Source organism: Halichoeres trimaculatus, unplaced genomic scaffold, assembly GCF_033239565.1.
Source record: "Halichoeres trimaculatus isolate MK-OKI-2021-1 unplaced genomic scaffold, fHalTri1.1 fHalTri1_scaffold_19, whole genome shotgun sequence".
NCBI classification, from domain to species: domain Eukaryota; kingdom Metazoa; phylum Chordata; class Actinopteri; order Labriformes; family Labridae; genus Halichoeres; species Halichoeres trimaculatus.
The window spans coordinates 13,751,534-13,772,707 of record NW_027437197.1 but is presented as its reverse complement, the minus strand read 5'-3'; the positions used below and the strand labels follow the sequence as shown (position 1 = coordinate 13,772,707).

At 43.4% G+C, this 21,174-nt stretch overlaps 1 protein-coding gene across 2 annotated transcripts; it reads left to right on the top strand.

Annotated features, from left to right (window-relative positions):
- The first annotated feature begins 1,114 nt into the window (after positions 1-1,114).
- Positions 1,115-20,697, top strand: akap11 (A kinase (PRKA) anchor protein 11). 2 transcript variants are annotated; one of them, XM_074694435.1, is made up of 12 exons: positions 1,115-1,179; positions 3,943-4,035; positions 4,294-4,404; positions 4,500-4,553; positions 4,696-4,827; positions 5,915-6,179; positions 6,347-10,733; positions 10,844-10,984; positions 12,686-12,769; positions 15,722-15,768; positions 16,535-16,722; positions 17,263-20,697. In XM_074694435.1, the coding sequence occupies exons 2-12, from the start codon at positions 3,973-3,975 to the stop codon at positions 17,434-17,436; spliced, it is 5,646 nt and encodes a 1,881-aa protein (XP_074550536.1). In that variant the 5' UTR covers positions 1,115-1,179; positions 3,943-3,972; the 3' UTR covers positions 17,437-20,697. The 2 variants fall into 2 exon arrangements, with proteins under 2 accessions (XP_074550536.1, XP_074550534.1); XM_074694433.1 differs by having other exon boundaries at positions 12,683-12,769.
- The last annotated feature ends 477 nt before the right edge of the window (positions 20,698-21,174 follow it).

The window sequence follows — 21,174 nt, the reverse complement described above, 5'->3', positions numbered from 1 at the left end:
TTTTCTCTCCTGTGAGCAGAGCATACCATAATGAAGCAAGTCCAGGTTTTAAATATTTCTGCTGTTGATTAGCCTATAGGATGCCTCACCTGCTTCCAAGACAGAGGGATTGTAAATAAGTAAATCTAGCAAAAGTTGGGAGGACAAACAAAATTGCCTGAGTAATAAGCATTTTTCTTTTGCATTTCTTGCCAGGCTTAAATTAATGTAAGCTATTTTGAATTAAACTGACCATATAGAATCATTAAGAACTCAACTTATTCCTTGTCTACAGAAGGATACAATATTTTAGTTTATTTTGTTGAATGGGTATTACATTTTTTGTGCTTTTCTCATTATCAGCATATAAAAGTCAGTGAGTTTGTATTTCAATGAATGCATCTTTATTTTCTAAGAACGCATTCAATAAACAATAGTCATTTTAGTCTGACAAAAACTACTGTTAACCAATGCCTAGGCTTAGCAGATATGAGAAAGATAACAGGTCCCATGATGTGGCCTAAACGACAGAGCACCTTGTCTGTTTTCTCGACTGTGGTATGTTGTTTTCATTGTATGCATTATATCAAACTCAAATAAATTAAATGTAAATCTCAAATTGTTAATTTCTGTTAATTTGCCCTGAGTTTGATTGTTCTGTGTTCGACATCTACAGTGCGACATATATCGAGTCTTCTGCTTTCAACTGATGATGTCTCGAACAGGCTTGTTTTCATGGGAAGAACAGGAAATGGGGAGTTCGAATAAATGTTGAGAGTTGGAAAGTACTGTCACAAGACAGTTAGGCGTGTCTGTCTTTTTAACAGTAAAAGTAGAGGAGATTTTGGATATGTTGTTCAGTTATTATTAGCCGTATTAAATTCCACATGAAAGCACATCATCTCAAATTTGGTAAACGTTAAAAAATAGTGTCGTGTCATTTGTTCTTTTTGGCAATTTGAGTAGATAAATAACACTTTTTTTCTTTTTTCATTTAATTTTCTAAACATATAAAGGCGTTATTATGTCATGTTCCTTTTTATTTCACCAGAACGTTTTTATTACGAATACCCACTCAGTCACGACTTCACATCACCGATTGTTTGCAAGAGTCGTTCGAACTGAACACATCTTTACGAACTACTCATTAAACACAGCGGCTACCGTCATCACTGCTGGAGTCCGACACTGAGCTGGGAGGTAAAATGACTCTATAAAGGAATATAAATGTGTTTATTTCCACAGGAGATGGCAGCTGATCGATGTATTGTTGTTTTTATGAATGTACCTTACTGTTGTCGTTAGCTCGGAGGCTAGATGGTAGCTAAGGACAGGGAGATGACATCACGGATCGAGTCGAACGAGGCCTGGTTCTGCTGCTATTAGCTCAGTGATAGAGAGGATATCATCCTGCAAGGTGTTTGATGTTGGTGACTGACCATGACAGCGTTCAGATGGAGTAGTATGAGTTAAAATGTTTGTTCATTACGCTGTGATCAGCCTGCTTGCTAAAGCTGACAGTTCCTATGTTGTGGTGTTGGCTGCAGAGAGCCTGAACAGCCGTCAATCAACATCAGCATCCAGTCTGGCTCCTCTGTGGCCTTTCCTGCGGACCCACCAGCCCAGCATTTTATAGTTAAGATTTTCTGATATTGTAAAATCCTTACTTTATAAGTAGATGGTTCGTATTGAACTATAACTGCGGAATGGAGTTAATAGTGATAGCAACTATTAATAATAACTAAATAAGGCTTCAGTGATGATTCTGGATTTTCTCCTGCAGTTTGGTGATCAAACCATGTGTAAAGCTAAAGACAGCTTTTTTTCTTTTACGTATAATAAATGTGTTCTTAGAGATACCTGGTGTCATCATTATTTGTCCTTTAAAAACATATCACTGATGATAAGAATATTGAATGCATCACAACTTTGTATTAAGGGTGGGCATTTCTAGTAAAACTACTCATCGATAGTCTCTGCCAATTATTCCTGCACCCCTCTTAACACATAAGGTGATGGAGATCCATATAATGACTGTGCATCAACTCATTTTATTTACATATCCATCCATTTGAAGCGTGAGATGCTGTTTTTAGTTGCAGTGAGCTCTACTCACTACTTAAATCTACTCCATTTGTAGTACCGTAAAAGAGTAATGACCTTTGACCCTATAGCCAATGATAAGGCAGGAGGATGGGACTCTGCAAGAACTTGGCAGCCTTGTGTCAGATCATAAGCACACATCTGAGAGGAACCCTTTTTCCCACTTGCATACTTACTCTTTTTACTCTGGAGCATGCAGTTATACAGTAAGGAAAAAAAAATACTGTGAGATCACCTGAGCAGAGTCCATCTCCCTTTAAGTTTCCTCATGTCCTCCTGTTTCTCCCTCTCCCTTTCACTCAGTCTCTGTTTATCTATCTTTCCGGCCACCCATACTCCAGCTCAGAAATGTTCCCACATCAGCTCCAAACCAGAAACGATTTCAGACTACACAGTTTCTTCTCTGACACAGTGTTTTACCATCTTTGCGTTTTGATATGATCACAAATTCACCTCAGGATCCTTTGACTGCGTCCTTTGGCTCCAAATGGTGACAGTTAGCTTTGTGAATCAGTGTTTGAGGTTATCTTAGTCCCTCTTAATTACAATGTTTCCATAACATGACTAATACAGAGTACATGATGAGGCATTAAGTGACCACATAAGCTTTATAAGGTGATGATACAGGCACATCAGGTTAACTCTCTTTTACTGTTATCACTAAATCGGGGCTTTGCAGTTTGATAGTCACAACATGTGTTAAGTCTTCTCTGACAATATCTAATGATATAATTTTGATTATAAAGTGACAAAAGATCCAGATCGTGTTGGTTTTGTATGAAGACTTCCCTCTGGCACCAGCTTGACACTGAGACTAAAATCTGTGATCCAAAAATCTGCTCACTTTTTTATTGTTCAGCTTTGTTTGAGAAATAATTGACATCATTGTGCTGCTTTGCCTGTGAGCACATTGGGATGCTCTGCATACTTGAGGTAAGCAGCAGTAGCTAGCTCTGTTGTTTTTATAGCCCACCAAAGCATGAGAAGCTAGGAGGTCCTGGTTCTGCACAGGAAACCAGTGGCATGTAGTCTACCCCTTTGGTTCTCAGGATGCAGGATGGGCTGATCAATAGGACCGCCTGCCTGCTTGGGTCCATACTCGTCAAGCCGCTTTGGACCATACCTCAAAGGAGAGGCTTGGATTTCTTGGGAAACTTTTCCTTCTTGTACACTGTAAATATTTTGCCTCCTTTAGCCGCTCTCTCATGCTGCTTACTGAGTGTGTTTCCCCTGCTCAGTGCACACACCCCTCTTCTCCCGCCTGGCTGTTTGATCTTTGATGCAGGCCTGACTGTTTAAAGAATATCAAAGACACACAGCCTACCGTAGCTTATCCTCACCACCAGGACAAGTCTAGGCCTTCTTAAGAGAGCCTGACTCATGTTAGTTTCACACGGGTTTGAAGGAGACATTGGTTGAAAAGGTCGGCTCTACAATCACATAGAAACACATAGAGCTCAAACCAAAAGCTGAGTTTGTGGCCTCCTGCTGTGAAATCCCCAGGTTTGATCCCATTGGCAGAGTGAATAACACAGGTGCAGAGACTTAGGTCTTTGTTGCATGTAAACGTCTGACTTTGAATCATAATTCTATTGAAGTGTGGAACTGTTATATCTGATTGTTAACAGCACTGATACTGTCATGTGATTGTTGCTGTGGTTGAGGAAGTGAAAGCGATAGAGATCACACACTGAGTATTTGTCTGAGAATTGTTGAAGTTGAGAAAGTCTCAGGGGAAAAGAGAAACTAAGCCTGGGGTCTGAACTCAAAATACAAATCTGCTTTTTGCACCCGCACTAGTATTTTACTGCTTTTCTAATTTTCAGTCCTCTCCTCTCCTTTACTCCTGTCTTCTTACAGGTGTGCAGCCGGTCAGCCACCTCTGTTGCTATGGATGCCTGTGCTCGAATCAGAGGAGTCCCATTAAGGACCAGAGCCTCAGTTAGGAAAGAGGTATGTCTGCGTGTCTTTCAGCACTTGACTTTAATAAGACATCAGATGTATGTGCTGCTGTTTTGGTTGTTCAGCTCTGACTTTTGGATTGTATATTGAGAAGTATTTTTACCAGAAAACCCAGATAAAGTGTTCTTCTGTTTTCCATTAATCTCTTCTGGGCACATGCAACATCATGGGACAAATTCATGCACATTGGTTTCTTGTTATTCCCTTTGGGTAACCATGTATTTAAAACCTCTGCCTGTGTGTCTGCAGACTGTGCGTGACACTGGAGCACAGTGTGTGAAGAACCTCTTTAGGAACAGAAAGGAGTTATGCAGCATTGGCCTGGAGCTGCAGACCAGAGACACCACGAGACTGACAGAGGTTAGTCTCACAAACACTAGAGTGACCACATGCAGAGCTCGGCCTAGTTCAAACATCAGATCCTTGAATACTCACTGTCATGTGTCCTCTCTCAGATTCATTTTGTCTGTCTGCCCGGTCAGTGTGAAGGGGAAGATATCACGCAACAGGTGAGTTCTTTAAAAAATACCAACATGTAAAATGCCAAAACACTTCAAACCTTGGTGTGATAGTGATGTAGCTTGCCTCATACTTTTTGCATATTTGCATTTTGAAGTACATGATATTCCTCTATGTCTCTCCCTCTCTCAGGCTCTGTCATCACTTCCAGCAGGACTGTGTGAGCTCCTCAGGTCTCTCCATGTTCACGGCTTGAAAAACGACGAGGTTCTGCTGCTCAAAGACTTCCGCAGGCTGACAGAGCACAAAGACGCCGGGACGCAGGTCAGTGTTAGACTATTTCATGTTGAAGGAATGTGACATGTTGAGCTAAACAGAAGAGAAGAAAGTGAGGGGGAATGATTTTAGTTTTTCTCTTGAAAGGAAAAGGGCAGAATAATAACCATATAGTTTCTGATTGTCTCTGATTTCCCAGATTTTAAGATATCAATGCAAAAAAAATGGTTCTGTCTAAAATCTGAATGAAGAAAATAATTTTTACAATTTCATAGTTAATGGAAATATTTTTGTATTTTACAAATTTAAATTTTCACCAGTGGTTTGCAAATGCGTTTTGGTCTTTACCTGCTGGGGTAAAGCATTGCTTGAAGTATCCCCTAACCTGTTTACCCTTAACAAGTGGACAACTTTAAAGTCATGCAGGCTTTGTGTAACTCAAAAACAGAAAGGTGCATAAATGCCCAGATTTTGTGACTGTTTTTGAGTTCAGGCAGAGAAATAGGGGTCATACTCCAAGTGAAATTTAGTTTTCAATTTTAAATCGATTCAGAATCAGTGCTTATCTTTTAGATCCGGCCACCTCATCCCTTCAGAATAAGGTTATATAAACCAGGGTTTGTGTTGCTGTCATTGGGTGGTCCGTTTTCATTTTGTGGTATGTCTTGCGTGTAAACAGACATTGAAAGTTTTTCAAAGGCTTTCAAAGAAATGTAGGTGAACGGAAAGAAATCTTTGTTTTTCAGACCATGATTGCAGTCTTGTCCTTCTTGGTCCTGTTTGTCTTGTTTGGGTTCACACAGGCCCTAGAGCTTATTCTGTGGTTTGAGTCGTTTAATTCAGACAGTGAGACCTCCCACTTATCTTCATCACAGAGTGGACACGCACTGAGTGATTTTCTGTTCTTCACATGGAACATATCAACCTGCAATCAGAGTTCAGACAAAACAAAACCACCCTGACTGTCCTCCTCTTTGTGGTCAGATTAGAAGAAGAAGCTTCCTGTGTGAATTCTGCTTCATTTCCAAAGTATTTTGTGTTATCAGCTTGTTACTCCTTACATTTCTTCTGCTTACTCAGACCATGACCTTAACATCAAGTCCCCTTTCTCTGTTCCTTTTTTCTCTGTCTTCAGTGTTGGTTAAAGGCTGTGTGTGTGCTGAGGCATAACCCCAGCACCAGCGTCTACCCTCAGGCCTCTGTAGCATCTTTGGTGAGCTTGCTGGGATGCTACATGGCAGGTGTCCGCTATGCTCTGGAGCTTCAGGCTCTTCAGAGGGGCACAGCTGAGCCCAGCCAGCCTGAGGAAGACGACACCAACCAGTCGGTGTCATCGATCGAGGACGACTTTGTCACAGCCCTGGAGCATCTGGAGGAGGATGACACTGGAGACAATCCCTGTAGGTTTGATATCTAACAATAAGTGTCATGTAGAGCCTCTGGTGTGTTCCAGAGATTAAAACCCAATTCCATGAACTGGATTAAGCGACTGTGTACCTTTATCTGATATATTTACCTTCTAACCTCTCCTGCTTTTAACCTCTTGTTTTATCTTACTTTCCCACAGCCACAGCTTCCTATCGCCAGTATAAAAGGCGTGACGTTGCATCACAGACAGTCCCGGCCCACAAAAGGAAAAAGGAGTTATCAGGCTCCCGTGTCATCATAGGCTCTTCAAAGAAGTATTCAAGCAAACATAAGTCAGGTCCAGATGTGTCAGTGACAGTACAGAGGTCAACATCAGGTGTGGAGTCCCAGTGGACGTACTGCAGTCCTGGAGCTCGTCTCCCATCTCCTTTGGGGCATGTCAGTGAGTCTGAAGATTCTGACTGTTCCAGCCCCAGCCCGATCATTTTCTTAGATGAGGTCGGTTACCAGAAGAGTATGTTAGCCAAGCTGGACATCCCCCAGGTTCCAGGGGGGCCCAGAGAGCGGGTGGAAGATTCAGACTCTGAGGTCAGTGAATTCTTCGACAGCTTTGATCAGTTTGATGACCTGGAGGAGCTGAGCTCTGAGAGCTGCACACTCACTCTTCCTCTGGACGCCATCAGCGCCCCGACCACACAGAAGAAATCCAACTCCAGCACTGTAGCAGCGTGTAAATATGTGTCCAGAGGCTGCTCCACCAAGGGTATGAACCCTCACCGCTTTGACCAGCCCACACTCCCCGCCAATGTGAAGAAACCCACACCTTTGAAACCCGGCTCTCCATACTCACCTCAGTCCGAGGTCCCTGACTCCCCAAGACCAATGCAGACGCCCTCAGACGAGAATGGAGGCCCACTCTTCAGTCCTGTCAGTTCCTCAGCTTTCAGCCCTTTGGTGGACTCTAGTGGACCTCTGGAATACTTCTGGAAAACAGATGAAGAAGGCCAGGATACCTCAGAGTTACGTAAACCCCAGGATCTCTGCTCCCTCTATAAGACCTACTCAGACTTTGCCAGCAGTCTGTCCAAGGAGATTCTGGGATCTGTGTGCGGCTACCAGTCAGCTGTAGACATCAGTGACAACAAGAATCTTAGCTGTGTCTGTCACAAGGAGTTTCAGAACCCGTCTGGGTACGTGATGAAGCTCTCAGAAATACAAGAGACCGTCACAGTGGCCAAACTGCAGAAAAAGTCTCAGTCACTGAAGGACGGGATTCAGAGGTTTGCGACGGACCTGGTGGAGATGAGTTTGGGAAGTGCCCTAAGAGATCTCCAGAAAGGTGTGTCCACCTGTACCACCACCTTGTGTCACCTTGCTGCCAGGCTGACCTCCTCTGTCTTTCAGATGGCTTTCCATGAGATAGGCATGCGCCATGCTTATGTGTTGAAGGAGCGAGCCATCAATGGATTGGCTGGTTTTCTGGTCGGAGAGGCCGTCTCAGGAGCACTGAAAGAGTTCCTGACTGTGAAGAAGCAGATTTTTCACAGCACCGTGACACGTTTTGCTGCTGAACTGGCTGAAGAGCTGGTGTTTGAAGGCATAATGGAGGTGTGCCAGTTCTCCCATCCCTCGACGCCTCGTACCCCAAGCGATTGGTCCTTTGGTCAAGGACAAGAGGTTGAGGAGGAGGAGGAGGAAGAGGAGGTTGTTTCCTCCTATGCTTCAGACTTATCTGAGTCTGTTATCCAGGAGGCCTTTATAGAACTATCTCAAACTGACGTTGCCTTCACAAGCCAAGCAGCCATCAGTGTGTCCCAGGACAACATCTGCTATGTGAGTGCAGAGAACTCAAGCACTCACACCAGCAGCACCTTCACTAACCAGCAGGTGGTCAGCTCGAGCTCCACTGGAGCCACTCCTGGACCCCCAGGAGAGGACCCCACCTGCACAGTGAAAAAAGCCTTATTTACTGTTTCAGGCATGGCCAGCTGTATCCCTGTACCCCAGGCAGGACAAGCCCTCAACCACCTCCAGGACCCAGAGGACTCCTGCCAGAATACGTCAAGCTTGTCTGATGCCCAGCAAGCCAGCAACACAAGGGTCACGGTGTCCTCCTCTGATACCGCAACTACTCAAACTAACCTCTACAGTCATGGGACTCAAACCCCTGCTCCTGGAGGCGACTCCTCCCAAGGAAAGTTCCAAAACTTCTCTGGCAACATGGTGGATATGATTGTAACTGAAGCCTGTGAGCTGATAACCTCCTCTAAGATGAAGAAGAGTTTTGGTGATTGTGCGGATTTCTTTACTAAGACAATCGGAAGCAGACGGGACTCCAAAAATGATAACTCTAGTTTTGAGGCTCCAGATTCTCCTTCAAATCAGGGAGCTGCTGGTTTCAGATATGACTGCAGAGAGTCTGGGTCTGTTAGGAAGGGAGCGCCTGTGGAGCAAGCAGCAGACCTCAGCATCCCTCACATTTCCTTTCAAACAGGCTGTCAAAGCCCAGGGAGAGCCAGTTCTGAGTTTAATCCCAGAAGCAGAGGTGTGGCTGAATCACATCCTGTGCTGATGGACACTCTGGATGTGCCTGGTTCAGAGACGGGAGGACAAAAGAGGATCTCTGCTCCTGTGGATGACTCAGTTCCGAGCCCTGGTCAGAAATCCGGGGGGACTCCTGGGACTCCTCCTTCTACCCCTCAGCAGCCCAACGAGGTGTCCAAAGAGAAGCAGATAAAGCAGTTCTCTAAGAAGCTAAAAACCAAGCTTGCTAAGGAATTTTCCCCCGCTACCCCTCCACCCACCCCTCATGATCAGCCAGAGCCAGGCCCTGACCCTAAAGACACCAGCCCAGAGGCCGACAAGGCCGAGTTCATGCTCAAACTGATGAGGTCTCTGTCTGAGGAGGCGGGGGGAAATGAGGAAGAAGAGGAGGATGAAGTGGCAGAGGACGGGAGCATCTCCAACAGATGTTTGGATTCAGGGCGTGGCCAGCATGAACCAAACCAAGTGACCGCTCGCAGAATGTCAAGTAAAGAAGCTCTTCACTATGCTGAGCGGTTAGCCTGTCACATTGTCTCTATGGCAACAGAGATGGACACCTTGGGAGGGGCAGAAGATGAAGGAGATGTAAGTAAGAGTAGTGAAAGAAGGAGAGACAGTGTGGCTCAGTTCTCTGAGCAGACCCTGAACACCTTGTGGGTGTATGCAGGTGAGGTTGCAGGAGAGGTCATCAGCGATGTGAAGAGGATGGTGAGCTCTACTCAGCAGTGTCCATACCACAGAAGACGAAGCTTCGACAGATCAAACTCTGAATGTTCCCATCACCACCAGCATCTCTCTCCTCCTGCTGCAGATCACAAAAGAGACTCCAGAATGGGTAGGCTGGCTGAACAATGGTCTAATGACCTGATAGCTTCTATTTTCCGGTCTCCTAAGTCCACTTCCAGCACCGTCTCCAGCTCCAGTTCTGGCATGTCCTCAGAGTATCCCAGCTGTGAGAGCGTGACGGATGAATATGCTGGCTACCTCATCAGGGTGCTGAAGAAAGAGGGAGGCAGTCGGGAGCTGGTCCTTGATCAGTATGCAAGCCGTTTGGCGTACCGCTCCATAAAACTTGGCTTGGCTCATGCAAGTCGCAAAGTCAAACACAGATCCTCTATCAGCCGCCTTCAGTCCTCCCAGTCCCTGCCTGATGAATGGAGGACTTCCTGTAATGACGGCTCATCAGCCAAGGACAAGGCTGAGTTAGCACGTCGTCCTTCAAGTGAGGATGTTCATTGTAGCTGCAGAAACCATGAAGAGAAGTGTCAAAGGGACTACACAGACCTGGTCAACTTTGCAGAGTCTCTTGCATACAACATCACCTGTGATGTCACTCGAAAGCTGCATCGTTCGTCTGCAAGGCTCCCCAAGTCTTTGACTGACTCCTGTCTCTATAAGAAATCCAAGCTTGACGACATGGCCGAGGATCTCATTAGGAACTCCTTCTCCTGCCCCCTGTTGTCCAAGGAGGGTAAAAGCAGGCATTACCACAGCACAGGGAGCCTGTATGATGGAGGCTACAAAGGTCGGGTGATGCAGGTCATTGAGCATTATGCCAGGAAAATAGTTGATGACACTCTGCAGATGAGCATGGCTTCGGTTGGATACTCACGCCGAGAGAACCCGAGGACCCAAGGCCATGAGAGACACTCTCACACCCAGAGGTTATCTGAGGGACCAGTGCTGGGAGAGAGGACCTGTCGTTACTGCCAGATCCAGGAGTGCCTGTACTGCATCAAACCGTGCCAGCACCTCCACCAGCCTGAATTACCAAGAAGGAAGAGGGCGTCAGAGTGTCAGAGGAAGGCTGACAGGGGGTCTAGTCTGGAGATTCCCAAGATCCACATTGATCTGGACCACAGAGTGGCATTTGCAGAGGAGATGGTGTCCATGGCCATGGAGACGGCTAAACGTGAGCTGAGTAACACCAGCCTGAATGCCGACAGTGGAATCGGCCATGACGGTGCAAGCTATGCTGAGAGTCTGACTGCTGAGATCATGACTTCAGCGCTGTCCAACGTCTGCCAGACCCCCAACAACAGGTACATACACCGAGACTCACCTTAGTGATTACAATTTGAGGCTGATGCAGTTTTAATTTACCTCGAGAGAAAATCAAACTACTTTCTCTCCCTTGTCTTTCTGTGTTTAGCTTTCCAGGCAGGGAAGCCACAGAGTCCTCTGTGTCCCAGCAACTGAGTGTAGGAGACGACAGTCTAGGCAGCTGGTCTAACCTGAGCTTCGAGGATGAGCATCTGGATGACAACAGCAGCTTTCTCCACCTCAGTGACAGGTATACAACTGCTCGCTTTTTCACAACATATGTGAACAATCCTTGTGTCTGCGGGAATCTTAGAAACCTCTGCTGCAAACTGAAGGCAGTTTTGTTTCCCAGGAACTATGTAGAAACCATTTTTTTGACATAATGACAACTTAACCATCATGGTTGCCTTTTTCATCATGATGGAAACAGCCACAAGTGTCATTCCTTTCCATTGAATATTAAGAAGATCCACTCAAAGTATTTCAAAGACAACACACATAATAAGAGTTGATTAATTCATGAAATAATGTCCTTAACTGTTTTTTAAAGTGTTTATTTCTATATTTGGACCTCCTGCTGCAGAGATTCCTGTGGTTGAGCCTAAACAGGAGGGATTTAAAGGTCAGCACAGGGTACAGCGGTGGTTTGGGTTGTTTAGGTTTTACTGGCAGGATATAATTTGTGTTGTATTATATTTGGGTATGTTGTCAAAGATTTGATGTCTTTGCTGCCAAGTGTTTGTGAAATAAGTTACACCACTTAAGGACCAGGCAGTAGTTATAAGATCACCTTTTTGGGGGGTGTTTGCAGAAAAATGCCAAGGTCAGGAGAAAGAGAGTAAGTAACTCATCTCTGCTCTCTGGAAGTCAGGTTGTTGACATTTCTTGAAACCTCTTTAATCTCTATGGAAGCAAAACTGACAACATTCAGAATTCTTTCCCATGGTGCTGAAATAACACTGTGTTAGCAGCTAGTTATTCCAGTCATCAGGGCTAAGTTAAGGTACCATAATATTTTCTAAAGGTGTGTCTTTGACAGCTCTCTGCACTGCAGGCAGATTTTCTGCAGGAACAAAGTCCAGAATGGGTAATTCATTCAGGTCTAAGACAGAAAACCTGATGCAACAGTTTCTGCTCAACAAGTGAAAAATAACAAAAGGAAATAAATCACCTTGAGGGCTTTTCAGGACACTGATTGCGATGGTTGACTAAATGAGCTCTCACTAGGTGTCTTAGGAGAACCGCAGGGAGAAAGCTGCTGCTGAGGTAATGCAGATTAACAGAGGTATTTTTAGATATCAGAGAAGTTCCTCCTGGCATGCAACAGTGTGCAGGTTCCAGCCAGCAGCCTAATATTGACTAATTACTCAGAGAGTGTGTGTTGCTGTGTTGTGTTGCCAGCTGGTTGTCCTGGTGGAACCCACAGTATTTGCAGGGATAATGTGAGGACAAGAATGAAATGATCTCACATTATACGGCTTTAGCAACAAATTGTCTCGATCAACAAATTACGGATGAATCAGTGGGATCTAAGGTGCATCCGCCTCTGTTATGAACGTCACCTGGCATTTAAAGGATTATTCCAAATGCAAGAAATGGTCATAAATCTGAATCATGTTTGTTGAAGCTTCATGGTAGATAAGGTCATCATAGCAAGTGGGAAGAAACTGCTTATTACATCCAGATCTTCATTCTGCTGGTGGCTCTCCACTGTAAAAAGTTTGCACGCATGATGTCAGGAATAAGAGTAAGAAAGGCAGAAAATGCCACAAAAAGACTAAGAATAAATATTTGAAAACAGAATGAGAAGATGTCACTTCCCAAGATCTGAAATCTGAGGATGTCAGAGAATCAACAAATATATTTTACAGGATAAGACACTCACATGTGAGGTTGCAAAAAAAAAGTTCCAGTGTGTCAGCGGTGTTTTACCTTCTTCTCTCTCCAGCAGCAATGGGAACAGCAGCAGCTGGAGCAGCCTGGGCCTGGAGGGGGAGGCGTGTGAGGAGCGCATGTCCTTCTCTCCCTCTGACAGGTTGGTCAGCAGACGGCTGAAACAGCTCACCTTTCATATGACACGCTGGTTCACCTAGAATGAGACAAAGTGGCAGAGTAGATACTGACTCTCCGAGCAGGGCAAAGACAAAGCATGCCAAAGATCCATGAGAGGAAACTCTCAGCGCAGAGCATTGTTTTATCATATGAGAATGATTAACGGGATTGCACAGTGGCAGTTTGATTTATACTTTGTCTCATACTTGGAACCACCAGCCCCTTGCTGCATGACCACACTAAAGCTGTAAACAGAAAAAGGCTTGACATGGCTTTAGCTTGTTGATGGTAATGTCAACATGTGATGTTCTCTGGCTCGGCTGGACTTGCATGTATTTATGATGCCTTATGGGATCATTGTTGGGTTGTTTTACTTTCCTGCTCCCTGCTCGCCTCAATGTAATGAAACTGAAATGTTGAAACCCTCATAAGTTCAGATATTGGTTCTTTTGGTGTTGCTGTCATGGAGTTTTATCCTTAAAAAGTGAAAACCGACACGTTCTCCAGCTCTGACGTCTTTAATCAGTAATGGCAGCCATGGGTTGACACTGTTTTTCAACTTGTTAAATGGGATTTGCTTCAAACCATGCAGCTATTTATTCAATCCAATAGCAGGGCAGTTTGAATCAACACATTAATTCCTATGTTTGGGTCGCCCACTTGACAGCAAATTTTAAATCCAGAAATCTGCCAGATTCAGGTCATCATTATCCTTAAAGTCTGTGTTTTCAGAGATTTATTTTCCACCAACACAGCACATCAGTTCAGTTCTGTTTGGCAGCTGGCAAACAGTCCTCAGATGCCAGAGCTTACCACAGACATGTGAACACATCAACAGTTTAATCAGGGCCTCACAGCTTCATGATCACTGCTGACTGAATGATTGAGGTGACAAAATAATCCCTCTCGAAAGGCGAAATGTTCCTGTGTGTATGCTACAGTTACCACCACCACCTCACAGTGACTTTAACCAGCAGTTTAAGATGATGCTGCAAAAATGTGATAATTAGCTTAATATGAAAAGTGCAAAAAGTTTATTTAAGTTAACATAGAGTGACTGAAAACCAAAGGCAGCCGTGAGAAAGTGTTTCATGGGCTGCTTTCTTTCATTATTTTACTTTAATGTCTTTTTCTTCAACAGGGGCTGAGACTGACAATGACACTGATCAATGATGACTTTGTTATTTTTCTTTAATTTAATCATTGTTTGGTATGTATTAAGTCATAAAATAATAGCTCCATCAGTGTGCACAAACCCAAAGTGACAGTCAGAAATGTCAAACCAAAATTGCTGAGTCTGCTGCCAGCAAGGAGGAAAGAAAACCTAAAACAGTCGAGTTTAGAAGCTGTAAAGTTTTTGTTTTCTTCAGAAGAAGAGTTGAAAATAATTAAAACTATTTGACAATTTGTAAATAGAAAGAAATTGACCCAGTAGCGGATAAACCCTGAAATGTCAGTAATTTATGAAAGAAATATAAAAAAATACAATAACATATTTATTTGCAAAGTTTTGACTATTGCATTATTGCACATTAAATGTCTCTTTTGCAGTGAAACAGAAATAGCATTATTATCTCACACATCATCAAGTTTGAATTATCATTTGGTAGCTCTGAGGATCTTGAATTAGGAGGCCATTTAACTGGCAGCCAGTAGGGGGCAGGTTTTCTCACAGATTCAGGGTTCCTTTCTTGTGTTTGGGATATTCTTAAGATTGGTCATGCAAGTCAAAACCAAATGTTGCCTTTTCTTTGGCTTTCAGTTTTAAACACCAGCATATACATCAGAAGGGTTTGTCACCCTTTAAGAAACCACCATCAATGGACTTAGATGATAAAAATCCTATGTCTGCTACTTTTGTCGCCCCTTCTTTAGCGTTGCTTTATGATTCTGTTCTTAGAAACGCTAGGAGCTGTCATCCTCTTGGCAAGAAAATGATTTCTTTAAGTGAAATTGAGCGGCAGAGTTTAAATGTCTGTAGCCGCTGGGTGTGTCAACAAGACTGAGATTAAAAATCTTACAAAGAAGACAAATGACTGTTTACCTTTGAGCACAGCACACAGCAAATATTTGCTCTATTGTCAGAATGGATACCAAGTCGATTCTCAGAAAGGAAAAGTCAACTTTCGCACTCATTTAGTATTAGTCACTGCGTCTTAACGTACAATGGATTCTGAAGAAGAAAAGTAGATTTACTGGAATACTGAACCCAAAAAAAAAAAAAAACACTGACTGGAAAACTTTCAGGGTAGTTTCCTTACTGTGGTTGAGAATGATAATGAGGCAGATAATTATGTAAAAGTATACATATCACAGCTTTTATAAATCAAATAAAAACACTGTGCAATGAAATCAAAAGGATGCATTAACCAAAAGATGCAGCAAAATGCAAGAACAGAAATATTCCAGGGACTGCATGAGAACAATCATCATTAAGAGACAGCCTCTCTTATAAGCTCTAGTGGTGAGTTCAGCAGGTTTGGTGTAGAGCTTTAAAAGGCTTAGCTGCTAATTTTCTTATTATATTACAGTTTATATAAATAAAGCTAGCTGCAGAGGATTAAAGAGGCTTTTTAAGGATTATAAAACAAAAAGAGTTTGTCATTTAAGCCACGCCCAAACCATCACAGGCCAAGTAAAAAGGTAAAAGGCCCAAAAGTCAATCTTAGAAGTGGCTGCGAGCTCCTGAACTTCAGCTCAAACCTTGTTCTAAATAAAGACATGGAAGCGAGCAGATTGCAAAGAGCAGAGCAGTAGTGAAATTTACACTGCTTAAATGCATGAGCGAGTTTGTGTGAATCTTGTCTGGTTTGGAATTACGGCACATTATATTTCTTAACAGGCAGAAGCTGCTCTGCATGCCATGCTTCTGATATTTCTATTCCCCCTGACGCCTCCTTCCTCACTAACCTGTGTGATATTTCTCATCCAACAGTGACAACACAGAAGACAAGGAGGCTGAGGTCAAAGAGGAATCCAGCGGTAAGGAGATTTTACTGCCTGCTGCTGCTTCTGCAGTAATTCTAGGTTCTCTAATCCAATAAAATCTTTCTTGAACAAGACTTTTCCTGAAACTGTAGCTTTTGGCACTCAAAGACAAAAACACATGTTTTAACATCTCACATCTTGGACAGCAGAGGTTAGAGGAAGACGACAGGCCCCTCCTAAAATCTGAGGTCTCGCTCTTTCCATTTGTTGCGTCTCAGAGCAGTTGGTGTTGACTCCAGCTGTCTATGTACATCTGTCTGAGTGTGTATCTGGGGATTTTACCACCCCCATGTTCACCCACACTCGTGCTCATTCATACACTCCCTCTACAGTCACTCATTCTGCTGCATGAGCAGCCCCATGTAAGGGAGGGGCCAGGGGGTCCATAGCAGGTCTGTTCCACTGTGGGAATGTGGGAACCATTGACTGTATTCAGTATGGGGACTGTTAAATGTTACAGTGTCTGTCTGTCTGGAAGAGGTTCATCAGGATGTACAGTGAGATAGTGTGCCTGTTAAAGGAAAATCCTGATAGGGAAGTAGGAGTTAAACCCAGAGTATGGTTTATTTTAGAAGATAAAGTCATCTTGCAAATATTTTTACATGTCATAAAAATTGGTGTCTAACCAACAATGTTTGTGAGACACATTTTTCTGGGGGGGCTGTGAGCTGAGCTGCTACAAGCCAGTCATCCACATCCAGCCCTAGAAAATGTGCACAGATGACTCACTTTGAATGACTTGAGCGTGTCTGTGCTGCAGGCACTCTGTGTGTGGATCGGACTCAAGTACAAGCTCCCCGGACTGCCCTGGTCATCGTCAACTCGGACTTCCTCAGCCCTCAGCACGTGACCCTTGACCCCCAGCTCAGGAGCATGCTGCAGTGGGTGGCAGCCTCCATGGCTGACATCCCGCTGATCCAGCTGAGTGCTGACAGAGAGCTGCAGCAGGTGAATGTCTGCGGTTCTTTGTGAAGGCACTCATTATCTCTCTGATGTGTTTATGATAAAACAAAAACTCATTTCATAACCGAGTCAGATCACTGCCATGAAAGAAGTCTTTCTTTTTGTGGTTGTTGATGTTGGTGTTAAAGGATAGGGATCTTGTAGAGTGGTTTACTGGTTTCCACTACACTTCGATTTGCTGTGGAGACAGAATAATTAGCTTATGCAATGTTAGAGTTAAAAAAGTTACCTCAATATTTTACAGTGGTGTGGTTTTCAACCTACTTAATCATATCTCTGTCAGACATAATAGTATCAAGGACACTTCCAGTCATCTTTCAAATCTTATCTTACGTTTAAATGGAGAAAAATCACTTTTCTTCATGTACAAGTTTATATAATGCGCATTCTGTGTCATATCTAACAAGGAAGTCTTCACTTTTTACCCAGAGGCCTGTTTTGGTAGCACACATTAATAAATCTGAATTACAGATGATAAGTTATGTTTTCTTTGGAGGTCAGTGATGACTGTGTGTGTCCTTTCAGCTCCCTGCAGTGGTCCAAAAGCTTCGAGAGAGGAAGTGGAGGGTGGGAGAGCTGCTGCACACGCTGCTGCGTTACTGTGAAGACAACCACAGTCAGTCCAGAGAGGAGACGCTGCAGGTGGGCAGAGAACCTCACCGCACGCCCCTCTTCCAGTGGCTCCTGGAGCACGCCTAGGACCACTCCTCCTCTCTTTCACGCTCCTCAGTTTCTAACAGGGCTTTGCAAACTCCACAGCCCCTAGAGGGCGCCATACAAGTCAGCTGATCTAACTTGCTCTGATGAATGTGTGCGGCGTGTTCTGCATTGCATGCTGTGACTGAGACTTCTTCTGTTGTATTTTTGTTTCCCACCCTCTGTTTTGTTATTGCAGTTTCTGTTGTTAATCAGGAAGATATCATATATGTTGATTCAGTGAGCTGTCACTCCCGCCCACCTGCGCCTCTGATTGAAGCTTCACACCTTGCTGCCGCTGTGCTTGAGCTACAGAAAGGAAAGCAGAGATGATACAGAGAGACAGAGAGAGATCCACACCCTTCTGTTCCAGACAGACAGAAACGCAGTGAGTCGAGAAAAGGAGAATGTGTTTTCTGTTAGGGAATCCCCATCGAAACGCAGGCCGGGTGATGTCATAATTCACCCACAGCTCACCTCTGTGGTGCCGTTTCCACATGTTTCAAGACCAAGTGTGCGCACACATCAGCAGACAACACCCTCATATTATGAGAGGGGATCTGAGGCAGCACTCATACACTCTCCCACAGTGTTCTCTAACTGTATGGATCCCCTTCACTCTGATTTGGCTCCAGGGAAGAGTTCTGTGAATTTTTGTGCTGCTTTTATTAGACTTAAACAATATGCTGCCATATGTTCAGATTGAAACAACACTGCTGAATTTGTGAAACGTATTTCTTGACTATCTTGCTGTAACTTTGCATCAATGATCAAAAGAAGCCATTATTTGGCGTAAGAAAATACAGCCATTGATGAAGTTGCCTCCTGCCAGTATTGGTGTTCCCTTTTTAACAAACACTGTATTCTGCTCGCTTAGCCTCAACATCCTCGGTCGTCAAACTTAGTAAAATATGTTGAATGAATGATGTTTACTCGGGTGCTCGGTATTAAAACAGAGAAGAAGTCTATTTTTTGAAGGTAGTGTATATTCAAACATGAAATGCTGCTCAACAGTAGTGAAAGAAAGCCATGAAATTGGTTCAACGTTGCCAAATGTAGCTCAGAAGGTGACTCTGCTGCCCTCGGGTCATCTTCGTCAGTGGTCCAGTTTGGGGAAGATCCAGTGACGCAGATGGTGGATCTTGTAGTAATTAAAGACACCACTCCAGTCTGCACCTCCAGAACCACAAACCAAACAGTGTGTGCATTGCTCAACCCTGGACTCACACATTCTGTCTGACACCCACACTCCTCAGTCACCTTGTGGAATGAAGAGCTCCAGAATACCACAACGTACACACACTCATACACTTCCCCTGTTACTCACCAGCCCCCATGTGTACGTCCATGCACACAGCACTACCAGCTTCTTGCTGAGATGCACTTTTATATTTTCTCCGTGGAGATTTCCAGCCGCGAATTTCCTCCTCTGTGAATTCACTCCTAGCATGCACGTTGGATTAACGTACATGCCACTCCTCCTTGAAGACACATTATTGGGATCCATTTTGGTGTTTCTATTTATTGATTGATTTGTTAAAAGAGGGACCTAAAGAGTGACACAATGCTGCAAGCTCCTCAGACGCCATTGGGACTTTTCCTCGCTAAGTTCAGAAAGAATTCTGTTAGATATCACAGCCTCATGTTTCTTATTCCAAACTATTACAACGTGTTGGTGGTGGTGTTCACCTGCATGGCTTCATCTTAATTAAAGCTCAACATTATTCCTCTTAATGTACTGGCCAACACTAACTGACTCTCCATCAAGCCCGTCCCCTTTATTGTTTTTGTCCAATCACAGCTTTAGCAATCATTACGAGATACAGGTCTGTCAAGCTTTATATTCCTCTGCATGGGGTTGAAGTGTGTGTTTGAAGCTTAGAAGAGATAATCAACTAACTCGTGGCCTCTGTCAGGAACAAATAACAAATGACACATCTTTATCTCCTCCCTTTGTACAAAAACATAGAGTACACCCCTGAGACAGGCGCTGAGTTCTTGTGCATTTGTAATCAGTCTGTTTTGCCTCCATGTTGACGTCCTGCCCCCCTCCCTCAACCAAAACACACATTTAACAGAACAGCCACTGCGTCACAGACACCTCAGGTGTGTCCAGACTACAGCAGAATAGATTGTAGTTTTTAAAGCTTGTGATTATGGAAAGATTAATGACTGTTGTGTTAGTGTTTGTTGTGTTTTCCTTCTTTCTTATTTCTTCTCTATTGTGATAATCTGGTGCACTTAACACTGCAAGAGCCTCAGTGGTCAACACAGCTGTCAATCATAGCCGTATAACTCCTTTTATAGCATTAAATACCTAACACAAACAAAACTTATCAGAAAAATTGACTCTGTGACATGAAGTGTTTCCATGGCAACGGAGCACCTAGTGGACACTTGAAGAACTACAATTTCTGCATTTGACTTCTTCATTTGAGCATCAGAAACTTGAGGCTTCTCTTTGCATGGATTTAAGCTAAAATAGCGTGTTAGCTATAATTCTGATCAACTGCATTATCTGCTGTGCAAGAATTAGAGCCTGACAGACAAAAACATGGGGCAGGGCTTAATGAATGGTCAGTTAACCTGCAGTGACTTGTCTGCATCCTCACAGCCTCACAGTATGCTAACAGCGTCTGTTACTGCTTCATTTGTGGGCTGCCAAACGGATATCATATATTAAAGATGTTTGTCCTCTTTGCTTTGTTTACACGCAAAAATGAACATCTATCTGAAAATCTGTTGTTATTTTTTTTAAATATATATATACTAAAGTTACTGTAAAAGTGATAATCGAAAATAAGACACATTGAAGTATTAACCCGAGAAGTGTGAGAGTGCACATATCCTGGTTTACATGAAAGGAATGTATTAAAGCCCCGGACTTTCAGAGAGCCTGTCACATTGTACAAATCCTCTCCTGGTGTGACTGTTTAGTCGTTGCGGTAAAAAATTTCTCCAGCTTCTGTTTTCTTTCTTTATCTACTTCACATTCCCATGCATCCCAAATAACCTCTAGCTCTTATCGTTGTGTTTGTGAAAGCTGAATGTGCAACCTCCCCTCCCCATGAAAAATAAAAAACTCCATTTAGAAGCAGGCTGTAAATCTGTTTGGCTCCTGTTGTTCCCAGTGTTGCTTTGAGCCTCTCACCTGAAAATAAAAAAGAGAGAGATGCATCTCACCTCCACTAAGTTCTGTATTCCTGCTTTCCTTGTAAAGTCCTGCCAAATAAAGATATTTAATAAATTATGTAAGTTATATAACAGTGAGTTCACTACTTGTTCTCCTTCGTGGCATTGCTGAATAGTTTACACATTTGAAGCTTGAAGTCAGACTCACTTTGTTTATGTTAAAGCTTGGTGTGACAATAAAGCTTTTTCATGTGCTCTTATTTTGTCTGTTTGATGATTTTCAGTGAAACACTTGAAAGATATCTGAAACACTTTGATGGACCTTTTTTTTCTCTCTCTGTTCAGCCAGTGAATCATTAAGATCAGACGTTTCGCCGATTTATAGGTGTCGCAGTCTGCTGTGGATCCTCCAAACACATTAAACTGTAGCTGCCAGAGCTCCTCCCCCTCCTTACTGTTACCTGTGCTGCAGGTGCCAAACGTAACAGAGGGAATGTTTCCATAAAATCTGGTCTCAATAACAGAGCTAAACTTTTTCTTGTGCCTGGATACAGCTGCACAAAACAACCTTTGTTACTTTGTGATTACCACATGCACAAATATATAATT

Bases quoted from the DNA above. Each gene is read 5' to 3' on its own strand.
- akap11 (XM_074694433.1), top strand. From the start codon at position 3,973: ATGGATGCCTGTGCTCGAATCAGAGGAGTCCCATTAAGGACCAGAGCC. The intron at 12,770-15,721 runs GTTGGTCAGCAG...CTCATCCAACAG, and splicing joins TCCTTCTCTCCCTCTGACAG to TGACAACACAGAAGACAAGG. The intron at 16,723-17,262 runs GTGAATGTCTGC...GTGTCCTTTCAG, and splicing joins CTGACAGAGAGCTGCAGCAG to CTCCCTGCAGTGGTCCAAAA.